Genomic DNA, 23834 nt, shown 5'->3' with positions numbered 1-23834 from the left:
GGGCTGGGCCTTTAAAGGGGAATACTATTCGTTTTCAACCTTCAACAATGTCATTACTATTACGTACAGTACCTTTGAGTTGTTGTGTGGAAATGAGAAAAATGTTACACTCTATTGCTCTAAATGGGAGAATCGATTTTTGGGATCACGTGATCAGTGACTTACGGCCGATGTACTCTCTGACCCGCCCTCCAGGCAGTCTCATAGACTTGAAGGGGGAATATAAAATGAAGACTTGTTTGATTATTTTCAGCCAATTCAGTTACTTTATGTATAAGTGCTATGTCTTGTGAAAGTCAATGGAAAGTCGCGACTTGGCGCGGCATTGCATCGAGGGGCGCGAACCAAGCATTTTGTCACTGATATCTTCGCTCCAGGTGGAAATTTTTCTAATTTCCACACAACTCCTCAAAAGGTAATGACATTGTTTAATATTGTCAACGAGTAGCATTAGTATACTAACATAGATTCAATGAAAGAGTGAGTTGGAGTTAGAATACGCGAAAGTGAACGAGTGAGCAAGAGAGTGACGGCCATTAGGCCTGTCACAATTGTTACATAGTCGCCTAATTATTTGAGATAATCATAATAATCATAATCATCATTATCGTTTCCATGTTGAAAAAACGTCATATCTGCCCTGTGCGAATTCAAAGCCCAAGTGCCAAACAGACATGTCATTTTTATTAACCCATTAAGACTGTGTCATTTTTGGATTCGAGCTAAAAAGCATTATTTTACACTTTGGGCTATTCAAAAATAGCAGATATAAAAGCTCATAGCACGGCACCGAGTGCCGCGCTACGAGCTTGTAGATCTGCTATTTTTTTTAAATCGTGAAAATGTGTGCAAATATTTGAATATATATATTTTTAAAGTGAACATTTTTAACTCAAATCGTTGCTTCTGGGGGGTCCCTGGAACAAAATATTTTGATGGGGGTCCGCGGCCAAATTCATATCATTTTGGGGGTCCTAGACATGAAAAAGATTGAGCACCACTGATATAGAAACATACGTTTTTTTCAGAATACTGTTGAGATTTAGGAGACATGTAGATTCGGCTTCAGGTCTCAATGGGTTAATATTATGTTCTAGTGTTCAACGGCAAAAAAAGAGAGATAGAGAGGCGCATGGACGTCGGGCACACCTGTCTTCCACGGCGGTGGCTCCTATGAGACTCATCCCCGTCTCCACCTGGTTGTAAACGGCCATGAGCATCGCCTCTCGGTCCTGCAGAGCCAGCCTGGCTTCCCTCAGTCCTGCATCTGCCTGGGAGTACTCCTCCGCACTGAGCTGCTTGTAGGCCACACACAGCGTCCGGTAGCCCTCCTGGAGCATGGGAGAAAACAAAAACAAAATAAAAGCCTTTTCAGAGTCACCATCTAAAACCAGGGGTCTTCATTCAACAGGGGTTCCGGGACCCCCAGTTGTTGTTTTTTTTACATTAACCACTTGAACCCTAGCCTCCCTTTTCTCAGGAGAACTTTAGCCAAAAATAGCAGATCTACAAGCTCGCAGCTGCCAGGCGTTGTGAGCTTGTAGATCGGCTATTTTTGGCAAAGAGATATAGGTGTAGAGGGGAAAAAGAGCAACAAAAAAAAGTTTAATCTGAAACACAATTTTATACAATATAGATAGGTCCCTGCTTCATCTCTCTCTCAGATAAGGGGTCCTGGGCCTGAAACACTTTGAATCTTTGAAACCTAACCCTAAACTTTGGCCGCAGACCCCCCATCTGAAAATATTTTGTGCTGCGGACCCCGAACAAGATTTGTGGTGTTAAAAATGTTTGATATATATATTAACACATTTTGCTGGGGACCCCCTGGAACCCACTCAACTACTTTGAGAACCCCTGCATTAGACCACGGACCACCAAAACTCTCAAAGTTACAGCCCCATAAGGGTCCATTTGGTTCCTATTTCCATTTATTTGTCATTTAGCTGGGGACCCTGTGGAACCTCCCTCAAGGATCCTAGCCCTGGACCCCACTTTAAGAACCACTGATCTAACTAACTAACTAACTAACTAAAAGTAACATTAAGGAGTAGTTCTATCAATTACACAACCCATAAAGCCTTGAATTCATGGATATTTTCTAGTTTTTGTTGTATTCCAATACTTTGATGACCGGCTAATGCCTCCGGTAGGAGACCTCGCTGGTCATCAAATTATTGGCTAAGGAATGCGACAAAAATATACAAATCTCCATGAATTCAAGGCTTCAAGGGGTGTGTACGGTAATTGATAGAATATAAGATTTTTTTTTGGGTGAACTACTCCTTTAACTAGCATGGTGTGGACGCTAGCCAACTGTGACCCACCGTAGCGTTGCGCTCCACGTGTGTACGTATCCTCTCCACCTCCTCCTGTCTGACACGGGGGAAAATGGACGAGTCCGCGCCCTTGCAGAAAAGCAACGTTTCACCTGCCACACACACACACACACACACACACAGATAGCTTAGTCAGGGCTGAGGGTCCCCAACAGGCAAAGTCAATGGCAATAAACTTGAAAGCATTAAAAAAAAAAGTTGCCCTCAGAAATAATCCATTCACTTGATTTAATTGTTAATTTGCCACAGAGCGTTTCAGGCCATCCGGCATTTATCAGTGTGTACAATGATGACACAGCTGAAACCGCATTCCCAATTACCAGGTATGAGCACATAGAATCACGTTATTTCATCGTGTTCATAGAAGTGGCGTGGCACGGGTGATTTCATTATGTTCACAGAAGTGGCGTGGCACGGGTGATTTCATCGTGTTCATAGAAGTGGTGTCATATCTGCCCGTCTAATTTTCGACTTTTGATATTTGACCTATATAGTATTTGTTACATTGAGAGAACTAGGGATTTGATTTAGTCATAATTTCCCGTGTGTGTGTGTTATTTTCACCATACTACCACATGATGTACATGGTCTACATGGGAAATGTCTCAAAAATAAATGTCTTAGGTCTACCTGCAAGCGAGTCCGTCTTCTCCAAGCCACCTGCAAGACTTGTTTACATCTCTTACTGTATACAGTATGTGAACAGAGGAGGATGTTCACATCGTTTATGCTGTAACGTGATTCTATTCATTGGTGACATCATAATGCTTGGTAATTGTGAATGAGGTTCAACTCAAAACCCACTCATCCTCTTAAGTAATGATTACATGTTATTACGAACATATCCATCAATTATGTACATTTGATCTCCAGCTCACCTGATTTACTTCTGACTATGACACTCATTCGCCGTCGCACAGGGTCAAAGTTCAACACGTGGAGCAGCTCGTACCTTTTAGAAGGGAATGCAAGAAGCCAATATCACATTATAAAACTTCATCGCAAGTACAGTACAGCATGCTTATAAAAATACATTTTTAAAAAAAAGATTGAGGGGTGGGGGTCGGGAGGAACACATCACACAAAACATCTTTGCCTGCTGACTTACATTTCAATATCATTATTCCTGTTGAGGATTTTCATGTTCTTGCTCTCCAGACCCAGGAACGTGAAACCATACCTGCAGATGGAGACAAAGTCTCAGGAATGAGCATTAATATTACCATTGGACACTTCCACATTTCAAGTACTCAAGTACTGTACTTAAGTACAATTTTGAGGTACCTTTACTTTACTGGAGTAGTTCCAATGTTCAACACTTTTACTTCTACTCCACTACATCTCAGAGGCAAATATCGTACTTTTACTCCACTACAATTATTTGAAAACTTTAATTACTAGTTACTTTGCAGATATAAATCATTATATTATAAAACATACTGTACATTTACCACTTCAGCCCTATTTTATACCTAGACTATTTGAAAATAGCCAATCTACAAGCTCACAACGCGCCGCGACGCGTCGTGAGCTTGTAGATCTGCTATTTTCAAACATTTTAGAACTTTTACTTTTGGTACTTCAAGTACATTTTGATACCAATACTTTTGTACTTTTACTGAAGTAAATTTTGAATTCCAGACTTTTACTTGTAACAGAGTACATCTACATTGCAGTACTGATACTTTTACTTAAGTAAAACAGTGGAGTACTTTTTCTACCACTGTTTATTGATCAGTAAATCTTTGGCTATCGATCTGAGTGAGTGTGTGAGTGTGAGTGTGAGTGTGAGTGTGTGTGTGTGTGAGTGAGTGAGTGAGTGCGTGAGTGAGTCATTTCCTTCCTGTTGGTAACCTTACCTCATGGCTCCCTTGACCAAGGCTACCTCGTCGGGCGAGGAGGCGATGAAGCCCCTCTGCTCCTCCAGGTGTGTCAGCTCTCCATCTTCACTCCCCAGGCCATCCATCTGGTCCAGCAGTGTGTCCCTCGGGGCCTGAACCTGATCCGTGGGCTCCTTCACCTGCACCGTGTGGCACAGGCACAGTGCCCGCAAAAACAGCTCTTCCTTCTCCTGCTCGGCAACAACGCCAACAGGAAGATGCATCTTATCAGCGCAACAACATCATTCAATAGAGGAGAAGCCTTTATGCAACGGAAATAAAACATTTTAATAATTGATGATGTTACTAAAATCAAACGTTCAATAATTCATTTCAATAATAGCTTGCTCTGGGGAAAACGGCAAACAAGATGGGCTCTTTGACTGACTTTAAGAAGTATTTTAAAATAGCACGGAAGGAGAAAAGTGGATAACTGGCTGCTTGTGCGTGCATGCCCCAAGTGCACACACACACACGCACGACACACAGTAGCTGGAGTGGAGTTAAAGATAAAGTCATGGATTTACAACCGTTTGTCTTATCATTAACTTCTTATCATTAACTTCTTATCAATGAAGCTGTTAAGTGCAATAGCTTGTAGAGTATTATCAGGTGGCCGAGTCAAGTAGCCCCCCTCCCAAGTTTATTTGTCACATGCATATGCTAACATGTCAAGGAAGAGTGGATGTCTGGAGGGTCTTTCTGAACAGTGGGCTCATATGCTGGTAGGGGAATGCACCAGTGTGTGTGTGTGTGTGTGTGTGTGTGTGTGTGTGTGTGTGTGTGTGTGTGTGTGTGTGTTTGTAACAGATGGAGGGACACCGCTTCTACCACCCACCCTGCCAGCTTTTTGCTGCAGCTTGTTCACAGGCCCATCTGTGACACAGAAGCCATCCAGCTCGGATCCCGCATCCCGGTACTTGTACTGGAAACCGTCTATGCAGCATTCGATGAACTCCATGTTGTTCTGGGTGAGCGTACCCGTCTTGTCCGTGAACACATACTCCACCTGCAGGTGTCGAGAAGGGACGTACAATACATCACGTGCCCCGGTCCAACATACACACACATACGTACTGTATGTGTATATACAAACACACATATATACACACACACACACATATATACATATATACAGTCATATATATGACCACGACAACATATTAGTGTTGATTTTGACAGCAAATTTTGATTCAGTTTATAGCCATAGTCTTTTGATTCAAATTCCATTTAGTTTTAGTCATATTTTAGTCATCTGAAATGTTTTTTAGTCTAATTTTAGTTGACAAAATATCATAAGATTATAGTCGACTAAATCTATTTGGCGGGCCTTGATGGTGTCGTAATGGCTGATTTTACACTTGGTTGCATGCTAAAATAGCCGATTTACAAGCTCACAACGCGTCACAGCATGACGCGTTGTGAGCTTGTAGATCTGCTATTTTCAGGAGTGCAACACCCGAGCGCAACCAAGCATAAAATGACTGGTCTTTTAGTTCTACTGGATCTCTTCTCCACTAGTCCCTCACTAACATTTTAGTCTAGTTTTTATTTGTTGACGAAATTGTCATTATATGTAGTCTTAGTTTTAGTCATTATAGCTTAGTTTTTATTTCTTTTTTTTCTTCAGTGAAAAAAGGTACTGGCAAACCAAACATTTTTCGTCATAGTTTTAGTCAACGAAATCAACACTGCCATATATAGGCATGTCACTATGACTCAGACATAACCATAAACAAACCCGATACGCCCATATATAGGCACGTCACTATGACTCCGGCATAACCATAAACAAACCCGATACGCATAGTGACATAGGAATGTCAAAATTATACTGAGATCTCCAAGAAGCTCAAGTGCAAGCCAGATGTGCGTTAGTGTCAGGGTACCCACCTGATGTGTGCTACGTAACCTTATGTACAGGTATATGTGTAGGGCATCTGAGTCAGTAAATTACATCACTGCCGTCACAACGGACCCTACACACAGTTCTGTCAGGTTCTCCTCTAGACTGTGGAACCATTGGCGTACATGTTTGTATGTCAGAAACTGAACAATGTGGTCTATTTGCATTATATTCTTTATTTTCCTTTGTTATTTTATTGTGTTTTTAGCGGCGCTTTTTATGTTTTTATTTATGTATTATTTATGTATTATAGGATGCAATATAGTGTTGTTTCGGAAAAGCGGAAGTGCTTAAGAGAATTTGTTATGAATGCAGAATGTTATTAAATTATTCTAAACAAGTGAATTACAACAGAGATGTTGGTGCTTCATAATAACGGTTCCAGACCAGTGAATGCCTGAGGTGACAGCGGCTGTGCTCAGCTGAAAAGTTAGATGGCATGTGTATCCATATTAGTGTATTACTATGACATGATATGATAATGCATGAAGAAAATGTTGAACCATGATGAAAATGTTGTTTGTGCATGTAGAATGCACCTAAAAGTGTTTTTGTAAGATTTGTCTTTCTCTGCAATGATTGAATAAGTGATCTATAAATACAGAGCATTAACGCACATTTGGCAGCTACACACATAGACAGACAGAGAGAGATTGAGGTATATGCCGCATATATACAGTACATGCACGGTATATATATATATAGACCACTTGCACCATTAATGGGCTCCAACAATAAGATTGGAGCAATTACTCCCCTGACAGAATTACAGCGCATAAATCAGTGTAACGAAGCGTCACCTTTAATTTAAGTAATCAACTGGCAAACCAAGCGTGGCTGATCTATACGACTGCACTGTTTCAGTTGGGAGTGCAGTAAAAACAGGAGGAGTGGGGACAGCGCAGCCATCGGGTTCAATTAAGAGTCTGTGACTTGGGTGTCACAGCCACTCTTGTAATTCACAGAGAGCTCAGGGCAGGCTAAAACATACAAGCATCCAACAAATCACGTCTCCAAGGATCCCTCTAACCTTGTATATCAAACTATAAGTCAACATGTAATAGCGAATACATATGACACACAATTTGATAATTTTACCTTTCACAGGAATTTGATCAGAGTAGTGATTAACTGACAATGGAGAAGGGAGGAAAATCGTACTAAAATTAAGCTTAACGATTGTCCAGTTTGGATTTGTAAATGCTATTGCTACACCATTTCTACATTCCGTACTATTCAAAACGGAGAAAGTTTTACGCCAGCCTTCTCTCTAACCTGCCCAAGCTCCTCGTTGAGGTCTGAGGTGTTGACTAGCGCCCCCTCCTGGATCTCGGGATCAAAGAAGTCTCTGTCCCAGGCGATGAAGAAGGAGCCCAGGAACTTCTGCATTTCCACCGTCACGTACATGGATACAGGGATGATGAAGTTGAACAGCACCATGAAGGACAGGAAGTCGGTGAACATCTTCAGATACTGTCAGGGAAAAGGGGATAAATGTAAGCGAACATATATTTTTTTTAAAGATTGAATACTTTTACTAGCACGTGGTACATTCAGACATTAAGGCTAAAAGGATAATACAAAAAAGTCCTGGGGACTTGTTTCCATTGTGGTCCTATATTATGTATTCAATTCATAACACAATTCAATTCATTGTACACAATAATACATGTCAACAACAAATACAAAACACTATATGTACAAAGGAGAAAAAGGAAAACCTGTGGCAGTGAATGACACCTCCTTTTGATGGGAATTTACCTCCCCTTGTGGTCTCCTGATAGATGTTTTTTCAGGCCAATTTAGAAAGAAACCAGAGATACACATCCTTTAATGGATGGTGTCAGGGCATTAAATTACAAGTACCTCTGTCAGGCAATGTGACATCAGCTACCAGGAATTTGTATGCCATAGGCTTTCAAAATAAGGACATTTTCATCATTTTTAGAATCTGGAGAAAGACAATCCTGCTTGTATCTAGTCACTTCATTTAGACAGATGCAACACTATATTCAAAATGAGATTTCACATTTATATTCTATATTCACATTTTCACACCCAATTCATTTGTGAACCTCGTACTGTACGTAGCCATGGGTGAGAACCTAATTTTGTCTGTTTTGGAAGATATTTTATTAACCACTTAAATACTAAAATAGCTTGCTTGTGGATCTGCTATTCTTGAAATTGTTGAACATTTATGAAAATATCTGACAATGTTCACCTACAGTATGTTAGCTAAATATGCCTTTGAACTTTGCACTAGTAAATATTAATAGAACTGTATTACATTAATAAGCCTGATTTATACTTCGTTGCATGCTGGTGTCTCGCACCAAAGATGGCCGTTCTACAAGCTCACAACACGTCACAGCACGCGATGTGCAACTGACCTCACAGCTCATCCATTTTGTATTGTACCAGTGTATTATAGAATTGGAATGTATGGTGTGTGTGGTGTGTTAAATGTCAAGGAAGGAAAATATATATTACCGTATTTTTCGCACTATAAGGCGCATCTGAGTATAAGGCGCACCTTCAATAAATGTATTATTTTCATATATAGGGCGCACCGCATTATAAGGCGCATCCGCACTATAAGGCGCACTGACGGCGCGCCTTATAGTGCGGAAACCAAGGGAACCAATATTGATACATATATAAGGCGCATCGGATTATAAGGCGCATCCGCACTATAAGGCGCACTGACGGTGCGCCTTATAGTGCGGAAAATACGGTATAATATATATCGAGTAGGTCAATTGGTAACAACCTAATTTGTAGCATGTGTTTAATTTTGTGTACCTTGTGTTCTCACGGAAAAAGACTGTCGCAAGAAATGAAGGGACCTGCGGGATCGATATGCAAGGGAGAGGAAGGAGGCAGGTGAAACTATGACCAGTGGCAGCGCTGCCAGCCACAGGAGACCTTGGTACTTTGCAGCTATTATTTTTGGACCCTTTTATTTCATCAAGGCCAACACACTCTAATATGCCACAGCAAAGGGAGGTTCAGCGGGGGAGAGAGAGAGAAGCTGGAGGTCAGAATGTTAAAGGAAAGAGGGATGGAGATGGATGCTGAGGATGTGCACACAATGGAGAGTGAGGGTGTGCAAGACAGTGAGAGAGAGAATGAGATTGAGAGGGCAGATGAAAGTGAGAGAGAGAGAGAGAGAGGCCGGGGAGTGTTGAGAGAAAGAGAGAGGGCAAATGAGAGTGTGCCTGAGGGGCTGGGTGTTGGTGGTGAGGTGGGCGGGAGGAGGAGGGAGGGAAGAGCAGAGGTCTTCAGCAACTTTGAAGCAAATCTGATGGTGGCCTTGGAAAACACTGCAACTCCTTATTCTACTCCTCCTCCTACTACTGCTGATAATGATAAGGACAAGCTTGTTTGTGCTCAGCCTTCTGCTAGTTCCTATGCGACTGCATGGACACATCAGACAAAAAGGCAACTGTTGTATTTCAGATCCACTGGCTCATAATAAGGCTGGGTTTCCATGCAAGTATGCAATGGTTACAATAGATCTGTTAATTCTTATCTCTGCCAAGCCGAAGGCCAGGGACGGACATTATGTTACGTGTACATGTACGTGTGTGTGTGTGTGTGTGTGTGTGTGTGTGTGTGTGTGTGTGTGTGTGTGTGTGTGTGTGTGTGTGTGTGTGTGTGTGTGTGTGTGTGTGTGTGTGTGTGTGTGTGTGTGTGTGTGTGTGTGTGTGTGTGTGTGTGTGTGTGGGTGGGTGGGTGGGTGGGGGTGGGTGGGTGGGTGGGTGGGTGTGTGTGTGTGTGCGTGCGTGTGTGTGTGTGTGTGTGAGAATCCAGGGGTAATCTCGCAAACAGCTGGCTCTATCGATGTCATACTTTTTTGCAAACGCTGCCAGTAGGTGCAACAAAGACATTGCATCCCAATGTTTTCAAATCGGCCTCATGGTAGCGCTATACTGCACTAGGCCAGCTTATGTTTTGGCCTATAACTCTTGAACCGCTCTCTATTTACAATAAAATAAAATAAAATAAACAAAAAAAAATGCTATCTCCACATTGAGGTTCAAAGAAAAACATAATGATCTAGGCCAGGTTATTAATACATTGCATCAGGTGTGTGCCCATCTTCTGAAATCATATCACAGTATTAATACTGCTAGCTGGACGCACATTTTCAGTTTTTCTCAGCAGAAAATCAGTCGGTCTCATATGCTCCAATTACACTGGCACTATCATCTTATATATAATGACTGTGAATACTAAATTCCTACACATTACATACATAATTGATATCTGCTGCAATGTGATGTCTATTTGCACAGGAAACTGAGGCACTCTGCTTTATCTTTCCGAGTACACACCTTATGTATATTTGATATCATTTTGTTTTGATATTATTTTTTTTCCTCCCTCTATTCTTATTATTATTTAATGTAACTGTGATTTGTGGATAGCTTGTACAAAAATAATTTCACCCACTCTTACATCTGTGATGTGACAAATAAAGTGAAGCCGAGTTGATTACAGATTACAAAATCTATTTCATATGCATCATGGCATTCTGACATTTACTTTTGAGTAGCTAATGTAATTATATTAATTAATACTACAGGGAAAGTATTTCACCCCATTTCCACGCCTATAGCAAGCATATGGTGCAATAATGAGGTTCTTACACCAGTACACCACTGTCAATGCACCAAGACAGACTCCAGCGAAGGTGTCACGTGACACGTGACAAAAAGAACAGATCTACAAGCTTAGGTCGCACTCATTCAGCACGTCTTTCAGCGCAGCACTGCATTTTACCATGTTATATATTTCACGCAATGCAATGATGATATATATACAGTATATATATATATATATATATATATATATATATATATATATATATATATATATATATATATATATAGAATAAACCCTCATATATACAAATACACACAAACATTTTCCAAAACATTTGATTTGATTCATTCCAAACTTTTTCCACGCCTGGAAAACAGTTTTTCTAATTTCAAAATATTTCCAGTAATTTCATTACCATGGGAACCCTTATAATAGTTTTATTAATGCATGCTCTGATATAATATTGTAATCAACATTTTGGTCCGTTCATACTGTTGTTTCCACAGGGCCAGACGGCCGAAGGAGACTGTGTTTTCACCCATGTCCATTTGTCTGTGAACAGCTAATCTCTGGTACTGCTGGACCGATCAGCGTGAAACTTTGAACGCACAATAATAATAACAACATTCTCAAGCAACTGAAATGAAGGAATTGCCGTTTCCTGGCACACAACAAAATGAAAATGTTCAAAAAACTATTTATAGCACTTGGGACAGTGACTATAGTGTCACCCTCATAAGAGGGATTGAGTGCACCTAGGCAGACCAAGACACGTGTATTCATGGTTTACCGTGCCAGCAACATTGTTCCACCACCCTCTTTCCCTTACACTTTAGTATTGCAAATACTTGCAGTTAAAATCATTTTAACTGTAAATATTGCAATTGCATTAACTGCAGAGTCCATATGGAAGATTATGTAGGTTCCTGAATGGACTTGACTTTGCATATGACTTGGTTGACTCGCATATGTTCACAGAGATACGTATGTGGAAACGAGGCAGAAAACCTAACCAAAACGTGTTAAAGCCAAACAAGTCACGGTCAATCGTGTCCTCACCAGGTAAGTGTCTTTTTCTCTTTGAGTCTTGTGGTTGTACCAGGGCTCGTCCTGTCCAAGCTTGATCTCCCATACATACTTGAGTGTGGTGCACACCAGGGCCTTGCTCACCAAGATACAAAGGTAAACCAGCAGGAATGCATTGATGGATCTGGGGAGAGAAATATCACACATTGCAATAGGTCAGTGCCATAGGAGACACGGTTTCTTTTCATTGTCTGGCTCTGCAGGAGGCTAAATCCCCTTACACACCGGGGGCGAATATTTCATTAATACGTTTTTTTTAAAAACCTTATAAAGTCAATGCAAGCTTACATGGAGCGAAAAAGCGTATTTTAATTATTCGGAACGAGTCCGAATTGTGCGTATATTCGCATATTCGCCGGTGTGTAATGACCTTTACGTGCATAAAACTGACACAGACAGACGGACAGATAGTTACAGAGAACTCCATATGGGCATAAAAGGGACACACAGAGTCAGGCAGAGTTCTATTGTGCACGCCCACCACGTATATCAAGGTCTGAGGTATGGGAGTCTGGGACGCACGCACACCGTTGGATGCAGAGATCAACATGATTAGATTTTTATCTCTAAAAAGGAGTAGTTCACCCAAAAAAAAAAAACTAAAACCTGATGAACGGCGGTCTCTCCGGTAGGAGACTCAAAGGAGACTCTTTGAGACTCCGCCGGTCAACAAATTATTGGCTTAGGAATGCGACAATAATAAAAAAAATCTCCATGAATTCTATGCTTCATGGGGTGTGTAATTGACAGAAAATAAGATTTTTTGGGGGTCAACTACTCCTTTAAACATACAGTATGGACCGGCTTTCCCTTTCCACTTACTTCTCCACAACGGAGCGTTTCTGAGACTTGCCCTGGTAGTTGAGAGCCATCTTGGTTTCCATGCCAGTGTAAACCGCCACCGCTTGAGGAAGGAGAGGCAGAGAATCAGCTGAGAAATGAACACTTTGCTCTTGTTGAGATATAATATGATGAACCAATCAGCAGCATCAAAGCATCCGTGGAGTTAACCCATTCAAATCGGGAACGTATCTGTGTAACCACTTAAACCATTATTTCATACTTTGGCTATTCAAAAATAGCAGATACACAAGCTCATAGCGTGGCACCGAGTGCCGTGGTATGAGCTTGTAGATCTGCTATTTTTGAAAAATCGTGAAAATTTGTGCAAATCCGTGAATATATATCATTTTAAAGCAAACATTTTTAACTCAAATCTTTGATTCTGGGGGTCCCTAGAACTAAATATCTTGAGATGGGGGGGCTTCCGCGGCCAAATACATATGATTTTGGGGGTCCTTCACATGAAACATTTTGAGAACCACTGATATATAGCAACATAATTCTTTTTCAGAAAATTGTTAGGATTTAGAAGACTTTTTGTAGAATCTGAACCTCAGGCCTTAATGGGTTAAGCTGCATCCTTTGACTCACCACAGATCCTCTGAGTGTTCTTCAAGGTCGCCCCTTTCAGGAGCAAGTTCTCTGGACCCAAAGACCTGAACAATCACATCGACAAACAAGTCAACTGTGCTGCTTTCTTGTCCACATGGGGTAGGGTCACCCCTACTTATTCAACTGGCATCATTTCAGGCCAGCTGGCATCGACTAAATAGCCATGTGGAAATAGATATACAGTACGTGGGTGTACATTTGGTATCAATGTTCTTAGAGAAGGACATGGCGACATCTTTTATATTACAGTCGTTAGAGAGCAGTCAATGACAAATGCCTTGGGGAACACTTTGGAAGCCGGGGCTGAAGTCATGCCAGGCTGGCATTACTTTAACCACTTAAATCATCAGCATCCTTATTGTGGGGAAGGCTTTCGCAGGAAAATAGCAGATTCGACAAGCTCACAGCACGTCTCAGAGCTTGTCCATCGGCTATTTTTAGCGAAGGCTTTCCCCACAATAACAGAAAACAGAAAAGACACTGGTATAGAGCCCTGAGGGACTCGGGTCAAGCATACAGGGTTTAAGTGGTTAATAATGCTTGTTTGGAGTTATGGGACAATCAAATGATTTGACGGTAATTCAAAGGTAAGGGAGGGCTTAAGCGACAACGCTTATATTCTTCTTTTTGAGTGGTGCCAACCACTCCTATACATGATTTTGTCCGTATGTATGTATGTATGTCTGTCCAATAGCAAACATTGATGACAACATCAATACGGGGATCAATACGGGGCTCATCAAAGGCACCACTCTCTTCACACAGGGTGTGATTTTTTTTTGTGGGGGGCGGTTGCTCATGGTGTGTGTATGTGGGTAAAAAAAATGCGCTCACCTCACTGCAGGCTCCCGGCCATCACTGTATGTGATGTGCATACGGCCCACAAATCTACAACACAGATGACATTCATATGGGCATGATGATTACCTCAGAACATAATTGTTACAAACACAATGCTGGCTGGAGTCTTTATAGATTATTATATTTCACTGAACCCGAGGTATTAAAAAGTCAAGCTATGAAAGATTTATTCGAGTGCATTAAGCCTATAAGCACCCATCAATGCACCTGCATTAACCCTTTAATACCGGGGGACGCATCTGTGTAACCACTTTATCCATATTTTATACTTTTGGCTATGCAAAAATAGCAGATATACAAGCTCATAGCGCGGCACCGAGTGCCGCGCTATGAGCTTGTAGATCTGCTTTTTTTTTTTCTATCGTGTGTTTTTTTTTGCAAATTTTTTAGTAAAAACAATTGCTTTATAGATATATATTCAAATCTTTGCTTCTGGGGGTCCCTGGAACATTTTTTTTTGAGATGGGGGTCCGCAGCCAAATACATATTGTTGTGGGGCTCCTTGACACTGACATTAATATTATAGCAACATAAGTGTTTCAGAAAACTGTTTTAAACTGATTTAGAAGACATTTGTAGAATCCCCAGAAGCAACAACATTTTAGCTAGAAATGCTCGCTTTAAATATATATATATTCAAAGATTTGCACAAAATTGTTCACGATTTTTCAAAAATAGCAGATCTACAAGCTCATAGCGCGGCACTCGGTGCCGCGCTATGAGCTTGTAGATCTGCTATTTTTGAATAGCCCAACGAAATCTAAAAATGACACACAGATGCGTTCTCAGGTCTTAAAGAGTTAAATGAGGTGGCTATCACAGCACCATCTGCCCATCACCAGGACCTTACAGGGGGGCGCATGGATTAGCAGGCAGCTGGTTAGGCCAGCAGAATGCTGCCAATAACCCGATCTGTGTTATTGGCTGAAAAGGCAGCATCTGGTGCAGTGACTATGTTTAGCACATCTCAAAAACGCCACACTGATGTGTGGTGAATGGTAATGCAGGGCTCCTTGCCTATAGGGGGAGCCAAAGACTTTTGTGTGCGCATCGAGCCCCAATAACATGAAGGAGTGAATAAACTCTTCTGAAGCGTCCCAGCTATGACTGTCCCAACTCCCAACTGAACTTTCCCTTCATTTCCTGGGAAGCGTCTCAGGCAACAGCGAGAGTGAGCTAAAATAAATATGATATGGCTTGCTGACAGCTCTACACTTAACAGTGAAGATGTTAACAGAGTCTGCAGGGAGATTCTTTTTTTTTTTTTCAAAATCGTCAGTTGATTTACTTCTACGTATAACAAACGAAGGCCACTAAAAGCATGCGCTGTGCTTTTAGTGTCAGGACCCAGAGGGCCAGCGGGACGAGTGCCTACTTGTAGAGGTCGGGCTGCGGCTGTTCACACTCGATGGTGGCGCTGAGAGACTCCAGATCCTTCTCTGCATCTGGCACCGTGTAGTGAGTCTGGAAAAGGCAGGAGACTTTCAGAGTGAGACAAGTGTGACTGCTGACAGGCTGGTCAGGTGCTGGTGCAATTTGGCAAATATGCAAGCAAAGGTAACAATTATTGAAAACTATGCTCACACATACACTGTAGTAATCGCACAAATAATAAACATTCCCACACAACAACACACTGTTCAGGGAGTAGGGACTACAGTCAGATGTAATTATTAGGGTACGTATTGGCTATGTCACAAGAAAAACAAGCATATTCATTCAGCACTAACTACAAAAATCACCACCACTGTTGGAGAAAACAAATCATATTGGAAATGAATGGATCATTGAATACTTTGAACTTTGTTTTTGATTTAAGGTGCATTTATGTCATTGTATACTTATGTCATGTGTATGTGTTTTTGTTGCTTTTTTTATGGTCTAGCTGCACAACAAATGTCACCTTGTGAGATAATAAAATGTACCTGTAAGCTCAAATCCATTAGAGTTCTCAGTTTCAGCCCGAGCCTGTCGGGGTCTCGTCAGGCGTGGCCTGAAACTGAGAACTCAAGTGGCTGCTAACTAAAAAATTGTCCTAATACTAAAACTAATACTGATACTAGAGCAAGCACTGAGTGAATGTTTCGAGTAGACAAACAAGGTCTAACACTGCGTTCAAATAGCGGCGACACAGCAACGTCATATTCGAAGGACAGCAGCAATGTGAAGCTACAAAGTAACTGACGTCAGTTTGTCGCTGCATGACAGGCATGACACTACAAAAAACACACTGTGCTCCAATGACGCAGTGAAGCGTCAATCATTCATATGTTTTTGCTTCACCGTTTGTACTCGCTTCTCTCCCCCCACAACTCCTGATCTGTCCGGTAAATGAATGAAAACTTTTTGCTTTTACAATGTAGCTGGTCACGCTTGGTTGTTTTGTCACCTTTCTGTGAACACAGCAAAACATAGCAAAAAACGTAATATGCCAATCAGCATGAGAAGCAGCTCATTCAGCAGAAGCAAGAATGGAACAGAGCTGGGAATGTTTTGTGTGTGCGTGGCTGTGAGCGTGGCTGTGTGCATGTGTGTGCGTGGCTGTGTGCGTGGCTGTGTGCGTGTGTAGCCCGCAGTCATCCAAGGAGTGAAGCTACAGTACCTTGTGGTTAGACTCTCCGTCCAGGCTGGCGGTGGTTACAAAGCAGGTGTCATCGTCCCTGCTGGACTGCAGCAGGATCAGATCACAGGGAAAGGTCTCATCCTCCTTCACCTCCAACACATCTCCAACCTGGCAGCAGGGACCACAGATCGGGGTCAAAATCACCCCTTCAATCCACATCGTTTTCAAGTGTAGTATCGGGACAACAACGCAGGTGGTGAGTTTTGGCCATACAGAGCCACGCAAAGAGTAAGAGAGAGATTGGTTTTGGAATATGTTTGGAATATGTTTCAGCAATTACCAGTACCCCCCCCCCCCCCCCCAACACACACACTCCAGAGAAGAGATCATAACCAGAATCAATAATTAAAATGCAAATACAATTTCAGTACAAGTGCAGGAGATTAAAGACCTTCCATCCATAAGAAATCATCCTCTCCAGACACACCACCAAACAGTTCAAACAAGCATCCACTCAAAAACACACACACACACACACACACACACACACACACGCCTCTACCCCCCACCCCTCCTTTCTGTTTCTGTACTGACATTTCATTCCAGGGGATTTGGCTGAGCAAGGCCATACCTTGATCTTCTCGCTCTCCTTTTTCGTTCTCCGGCCGTCCTCCAGCACCTCTGTCACCAGGTACTTATTCACCTCGTTGTCCGCCTTGTGCCGCAGCCAGTCCTCATACCCCTGGGAGACCGGATATGGAGAAGGGGGGAGGGAGAGAGAGCGAGAGAGAGGGATCGTAGCGTGTCAGAATCACAGTGCCTCCGTTGAGCCAAGTGTCATAAACGCTCGGTGACATTGGTGCACGGACATACCGATGTACCAACGTACAAACAAAGACACATGTTGGCCTTACAGGCCAACATAGTGCAGAGTGAGTTAATGAGATCCTGTGGTACGCACGCAACACAATGAAAGTGAGGTCGTCATTAAGACAACAGACAATGCTTCCGTGTATACATATATGACACCTTCAGAATTGTGCAGCTGTGTGCAACGTTCAGGCAGCATGGAATAAAGTGCATTTGCACCAGCAGTGGCACATACTGGAGTAGGGGGGACAGACCCTTCGATTCAGTGCAACACAAGCACACTGGACGTGGGGTCACACAATGGGGACCGTACACTTCAGAATTCTATTACCGTGTGCATTGAGGCAGCATGGCAGACACCACCAGCTGCAAGAAAGGGTATGATGGGTTCCCGTCAGTGTATTGGAACAGCACAACGCCAGACACTTATACTTAAGGTGGGGGGAGGGGGGGGGCTTGGACATAAATCCTAACGCTTCCTAAAGCGGTACGGAGAGCACAAGCAACTGTGTGTAGGGGTAGGGGGGCTTATGAGACATGAGGTGAAAGATGGAGAGAGCAGAGAGAGAGAGAGAGAGAGAGAGAGAGGGAGAGAGAGAAAGATGCCAAAGCAGAGTTGGAGCCAGGGAGAGAGGGGGGGGGTAGAGACGGGTGGAAGGAGAGAGAAAGTTGAGGGATGTGGAGTGACAATGCCAGGTGCATGGAGAGGAGAGGAGAGGAGAGGAGAGGAGAGGAGAGGAGAGGAGAGGAGAGGAGAGGAGAGGAGAGGAGAGGAGAGGAGAGGCATCATGGTGTAGTGCAGTGTTGCAACTTTTTCATGTGAAGGACCCCCAAAATGATACATATTTGGCTGCAGACCCCATATCATACTTTATGACAGTGACCACCAGAGTTAAACATGTTCACTTTAAATAAATATATATATACTGCTCAAAAAAATAAAAGGGAACACTTTTATCCCTTAATTCTTTTGAGCAGTTTTCGTTAGCATTATGTACACAGTTCATGAAAAACCTCAAAAGAATTAAGGGATCAAAGTTTATTTTATTTATTTTTTTGAGCAGTTTATAAATATTCTAAGATTTGCGCAAATTTTCACGATATTTCAAAAATAGCAGATCTGCAAGCTCGGTGCCACGCTATTGTATATCTGCTATTTTTGAATAGCCAAAGTATGACATATTGGTTAAAGTGGTTAAAATTATGTGACGCTATATTAACTCATTTAAGCTGCCACCAATGACCCCTGGGGGTCCCCGGACCCCACTTTGAGAACCAATGGTGTAGTGTAGCTCGGTGTTGACCTGACTGGAAGCAGAGGCAGGCATGCAGAGCGCCCTGGCCTGCGTTGTCCCACTTCAAAGCCAGGCTGAAGGCAGAACGCCGCTGCTAACAGCGTGTCCCATATACTTTTTTGGAAGGAAGTCCACCCGCTATTGTGCATTTCAAAGCCCCAGTATACTGGGCCAAAGCACAGAAAGACAAAAAAAAGCCAATTGTAAAACAATACATCTAAAGCCGGGATGCGGACTGGGAGGATAAGACCACCCCCCCCCCCCACACACACACACACACACACACACGCTTTCATCATTTGTCTCAATATAAAAAGACTCTCTCTCTCTCTCTCTCTGTGTCGTTGTTTGGTCACGTTCCCAGACAGTGTGTTCCCCTCTCTTCACTTAAGGGAAGTTTAGGAATAGAGACGATGATGATGAAACAGAAGGAGAGACAGAGATGCGAAAACGTAACACGAGTGTTTGCAATATAACTGGTTGGTTGCTCAACCTTAAGAGGACGTCGTCTTACCTGCTTGATGGCGGTTACTGTGATTACAAAAAACAATGGTAGGCCACTGGTGACTGGGCTGGTGGGGGTGTCCACTATCACCTGTGGGAAGCAAGAGGAAAGTTCAAAATTAGGCATGTCACCAACTCATGATACGATTCGAATCACGATACTAGGTTCACGATACGATTTTTCACGATTTTTTTAAACACTTTTTTTTTTTTTAGACAAAGGACCGAAAAATCTTTTTTTCTCTCTCTTACACAAATCTAGTATTTTCTTCTTTTTACTGAAAACTCTTACAAAAGATCCAGTATTTTCTTTTTTTTTACGTGCCCTCCATATTTTCCTTCCCGAAACCGATTCCCATACCTTGCGTATCGGTCAATAGAGTATACCGATCCGATAACAGTGGGTAATTTAAACAAATCTAGGACAGTGGTTAGGTCCAGGGACCATCTGGGTTCCTTGAGGGAGTTCCAAATGGACCCCTATAGGTCTGTAACTCTGAGAGTGTACACATGGAACCCACATTGGTCCATGAAATTAAAAGGTTTGAGAACTACTGATCTAGGAACAAATAAAAATGCCTTTAATAAGTGTTAAAGTGCAGCTACAGTACAAGTTAGTAATATTATAATGTAAATAGTACAGTTGGCAGTACTAATAGTACTGAATGGCATAGACTGTCATACTTGCAGATACCAATAATACCAGCGTTTTAGGCAGTATCGGAAGCTTTTCCGATACTGGTATCTGTACAACTCTAGTGAACAACATTGAATGATACGAGGCCTTTCCTCTAAAGCGGATTTCTGCGCACGTACAGTACAGCGTGTCCCCACCATACAGTATAAAATCTGGAGTGTTAATTTTAAATCTCTGGATTAATACTGTGTACAGTGTGGCACATGGCAGAGTGTGGTGGGTGTTCAGCAGGCGGGCCTCGACTTCTCCTTAACTACAGGGTGTAGCCTGTGGAAGTGTGTGTGTGTGTGTGTGTGTGTGTGTGTGTGTGTGTGTGTGTGTGTGTGTGTGTGTGTGTGTGTTTGCCACCACTCCCATTTTCACAAATCAGGGAGCATAACAGTCCATGTGTGTGTGTGTGTGTGTGTGTGTGTGTGTGTGTGTGTGTGTGTGTGTGTGTGTGTGTGTGTGGCAGGAAAGGAGGGAGGGGAGCTCACGATTTCTGGACCGAGGACCATCTAATCAAAGGGAGCCAGGGTGTGTTTTAATCTGCAGGCATGAGGGGGAGGGGCAATGCTGCGTTTTTCTGCCAAGGTACGAGCCAAGCAGGTCCTCGCCTCCCACTGAGAGGCCTCGGCACAACGCACGGCCAGGCCAGCAACGCATGCCGGAGCTGAGTGGAGGAATCTGGTGTTGTGTGTGTGTGTGTGTGTGTGTGTGTGTGTGTGTGTGTGTGTGTGTGTGTGTGTGTGTGTGTGTGTGTGTGTGTGTGTGTGTGTGTGTGTGTGTGTGTGTGTGTGTGTGTGTGTGTGTGTGTGTGTGTGTGTGTGTGTGTGTGTGTGTGTGTGTGTGTGTGTGTGTGTGTGTGTGTGTGTGTGTGTGTGTGTGTGTGTGTGTGTGTGTGTGTGTGTGCGCGTGTAATCGTAGTGTGGAGAGTCCTGCAGTCCTTCCCTCCCCCCGAATACGGGCATATTGTGTTCGTGCAGACGCTCGACAAAGCCGGATGCACCGCGGTGGGCAGGGACTTTACCACTGCGCCACCCGAGCGCCGATTACTGATGTTTTGACCGATATTTTGTGAAAAAAAGAAAATAAGTTCCTATATGAGAACATTTAACTTATAATAAAGAAAACAAAAGATAAAATAATAACTTTCAAAAGTGACACCGATGTCGCTATAAAGTCAAATAATGGCCAAACCCATTGGTCAGGCTCTAGTCTATTGTGTTATACATGTCTCTCTCTTTCTCTCTCTAATGGCTGAGAGAAAAACCATGCCGGGTGACCAGGTAATCTCAAAAATCCTGCTCAGGGGTACCACATGACCACCAAAGGCCCCAGGAAAATGTACAAACAGTCCTGTGTTTTATTGTGTGTACTTTAAAGCCATCAGATGATGGATTACCCAAGCAACAAGCATGACGACGTGTTACAGTGAATTTCCCGACGGCCTCAACAGCCACGGCCCTCGTTGCCCCTCTGTTTGGCCGTGTGGCCCTCGAAAAAAATAGATGCCCTGCGGCCACAGTGGCCTTGATGCCCTGCCTGCACTGCCCCACCTGATTTCACCGGTTTCTCATCAGCGCCATTTTCTGTCAATATGTTTTTCAGGCACCAGTTGTGTGGTTGAGATTCTAAATTCTGGACAACATCAAGTGAAATGTTGCTGCACATGACAGGGGGAGAGAGGGAGCTAGAGAGAGAGGGAGACGAGACAAAGACGAGAGATAGCTGCTGCTTGTTTGACGTTACTTAAGTGAAACCTTTTTAACAAGACAGACATTTTGACTGTACCTGCGTCACAAGTCCACAAGAGTGACACTATGTTCAAGCTGGAGCGAGCTGTCCAGTAGCTCCGCTTTGGCGAACTAAATTATTATGCGATTTGTATCCACCAAAAATGGCTGTCTAACATGCCAAAAGAAAGGGCAGCAAGGGTCCAACACGTCCAATTGACTTGCAACGTCTTTGCAGGAACAATCATGGAGCATTTCACAAGCGAAGGTAATCTACAACAAAACATCTCTGAACTAGAAAAGGTGCTCCTCGGAGTACAGGTCTCCGCCAGGTCAGGTAGGTTATTGTGGGCCAGCAATGTTCGGAATCCCTAATCAGGATGGAATATGAAAAATCGGACGGAACCTTCTTGATCACTTGACTATAGAGATAATATGTACCGATTTGCATAATGTTTGGACAACATTTCTAGGAGTAATATAAAAAGAAAAGTTCAGCAAAATCCGTCCCCCTGGTGGCGCTATAATAAGGCAATGTTAAAGGGTGGTATTTGTTCCTCTACATAGCGCGAATGTGCGTGCAAAGTTTCACCGCAATCGGATGCTGCGTTCATGATTTGTGGCATTTTGTTCAAAACGGATCAATCTTGATCACATGACTATAGAGTCATGTGATCGCATTCATGGGCCTATAATTTGATGACGGGCGAAGTCTCTGGTAGGAGACTCTTAGGAGACTCTTTGAGTCTCCTACCGGAGACCCTGCGTCATCAAATTATTGGCTTAGGAATGCGACAAAAACAAAAAAATCTCCATGAATTCAAGGCTTCATGGGGTGTGTAATTGATTGAAAATAAGTAATTTTTTTGTGAACTACTCCTTTAAGTTAAAATCATTGTTTTATTTGACGGCCTTCGTGCTCTGGTATTTGGCCTTCGTTTGTGCCCTCAAAGCATTTACAACACCAAGGGCCAATTCCAGGCCTGGTCTGCAGTGCACACGCAGTATCCCTTTCTCACATACCTACAGCTTGTTAGCAGTCTGACCGTGAGCGGCAGAACCTGTCAAGAGTACACATGTGTCTACACACGCTGCATCCCTTTCTCACATACCTACTATACGGCTTGTTGGCATTCTGACCGCGAGCGCTAGAACCTGTCAGGGAGACGACACCGGCCGAGAGCGGCTGATTCATTTGAGAAGAGAATGTTTTCCCTCACCTGTGCTCTGACTGAGAATGAGATAAACCCGCTGAGCGGCATCCTCTGTAGGAAATAGCGCAGTGGTTCCCAAACAGTGGGTCGGGGCCCATGTTTGGGTCGCGGACCCATTTTTATGGGTCGTGAGTAAATATTCCCTTTTTTTGTTTCCTATTTTTTTTTTTTTTTTATAATAAATCTATAATTTTTCCAAGAAATTTCATGAACAAAATATAAAAAGAAATCAAAGATTCCATCAATACATTTTTTTAATTAAAACGTTTGGGAACCACTGAAATAGCACATACCCTTTTAAATAAGTGAACATTTGGCAAAATAGGCAATCTACAACAAATCGCCTACAGGTAGATCTACAAGCTCAAAGTGCAACACATTATAGAGCAGCGATCGGCAAAGAGATTCGGTGTAAAGGGAAAAAAAGGAGCAGGCCAAGAACAGACCCCTGGTGAACCCCGGTCAACAAAGTTTATAGAGTTTCAGTGGTTAAAAAAAAAAAGAAAAACGTTATGTGCACAAGCACATGTAGACGCACACAGGGAATGTGCACAGTGCACACGTGCACTCTCTGGCACTCGTGTAGCGCGTGGGGCTGCTACTACTAGCCTGTGGGAGCTTTAGTGTGATTACAATTAACCGGGGGATAAATCAATTAGAAGGCAGAGATGGACTAGTGCACATCGAGCGGTCAGGAGGAATGCACGATCAGGAGGAAATAGGGAGCGAGTGTGTGGGAGCTGCATCTGAAGTTGTAGTAGTAGGCTACTCCCCATAGACAACAGAGTGGGGGGGGGGTTACTAACAGCCCTACAGATGCTAACCGACGTCTCAATAA

General features: G+C 42.8%; 1 protein-coding gene across 4 annotated transcripts in view; it reads right to left on the bottom strand.

The window, feature by feature from the left end:
- atp11c (ATPase phospholipid transporting 11C (ATP11C blood group)) overlaps positions 1 to 23834 on the bottom strand; it is a 67532-nt gene that overhangs the window by 13302 nt on the left and 30396 nt on the right. For all 4 annotated transcript variants that reach the window (XM_084041506.1, XM_084041507.1, XM_084041508.1 and 1 more), the window contains exons 4-18: positions 19381 to 19461; positions 17333 to 17443; positions 16741 to 16869; positions 15514 to 15602; positions 14112 to 14165; positions 13257 to 13321; positions 12645 to 12726; positions 11796 to 11946; positions 7401 to 7598; positions 5058 to 5228; positions 4199 to 4410; positions 3448 to 3519; positions 3218 to 3291; positions 2328 to 2431; positions 1150 to 1331 (exon numbers count right to left, since the gene is read on the bottom strand). In XM_084041506.1, coding sequence (XP_083897632.1) covers positions 1150 to 1331; positions 2328 to 2431; positions 3218 to 3291; positions 3448 to 3519; positions 4199 to 4410; positions 5058 to 5228; positions 7401 to 7598; positions 11796 to 11946; positions 12645 to 12726; positions 13257 to 13321; positions 14112 to 14165; positions 15514 to 15602; positions 16741 to 16869; positions 17333 to 17443; positions 19381 to 19461 — 1775 coding nt within the window. The remainder of the gene's footprint in view (positions 1 to 1149; positions 1332 to 2327; positions 2432 to 3217; positions 3292 to 3447; positions 3520 to 4198; positions 4411 to 5057; positions 5229 to 7400; positions 7599 to 11795; positions 11947 to 12644; positions 12727 to 13256; positions 13322 to 14111; positions 14166 to 15513; positions 15603 to 16740; positions 16870 to 17332; positions 17444 to 19380; positions 19462 to 23834) is intronic.

Source organism: Gymnoscopelus microlampas (assembly GCF_963454915.1).
Source record: "Gymnoscopelus microlampas genome assembly, chromosome: 18".
NCBI lineage: Eukaryota > Metazoa > Chordata > Actinopteri > Myctophiformes > Myctophidae > Gymnoscopelus > Gymnoscopelus microlampas.
Note: the sequence above shows the minus strand (reverse complement) of the source record. Positions and strands in the feature narration are given on the sequence as shown.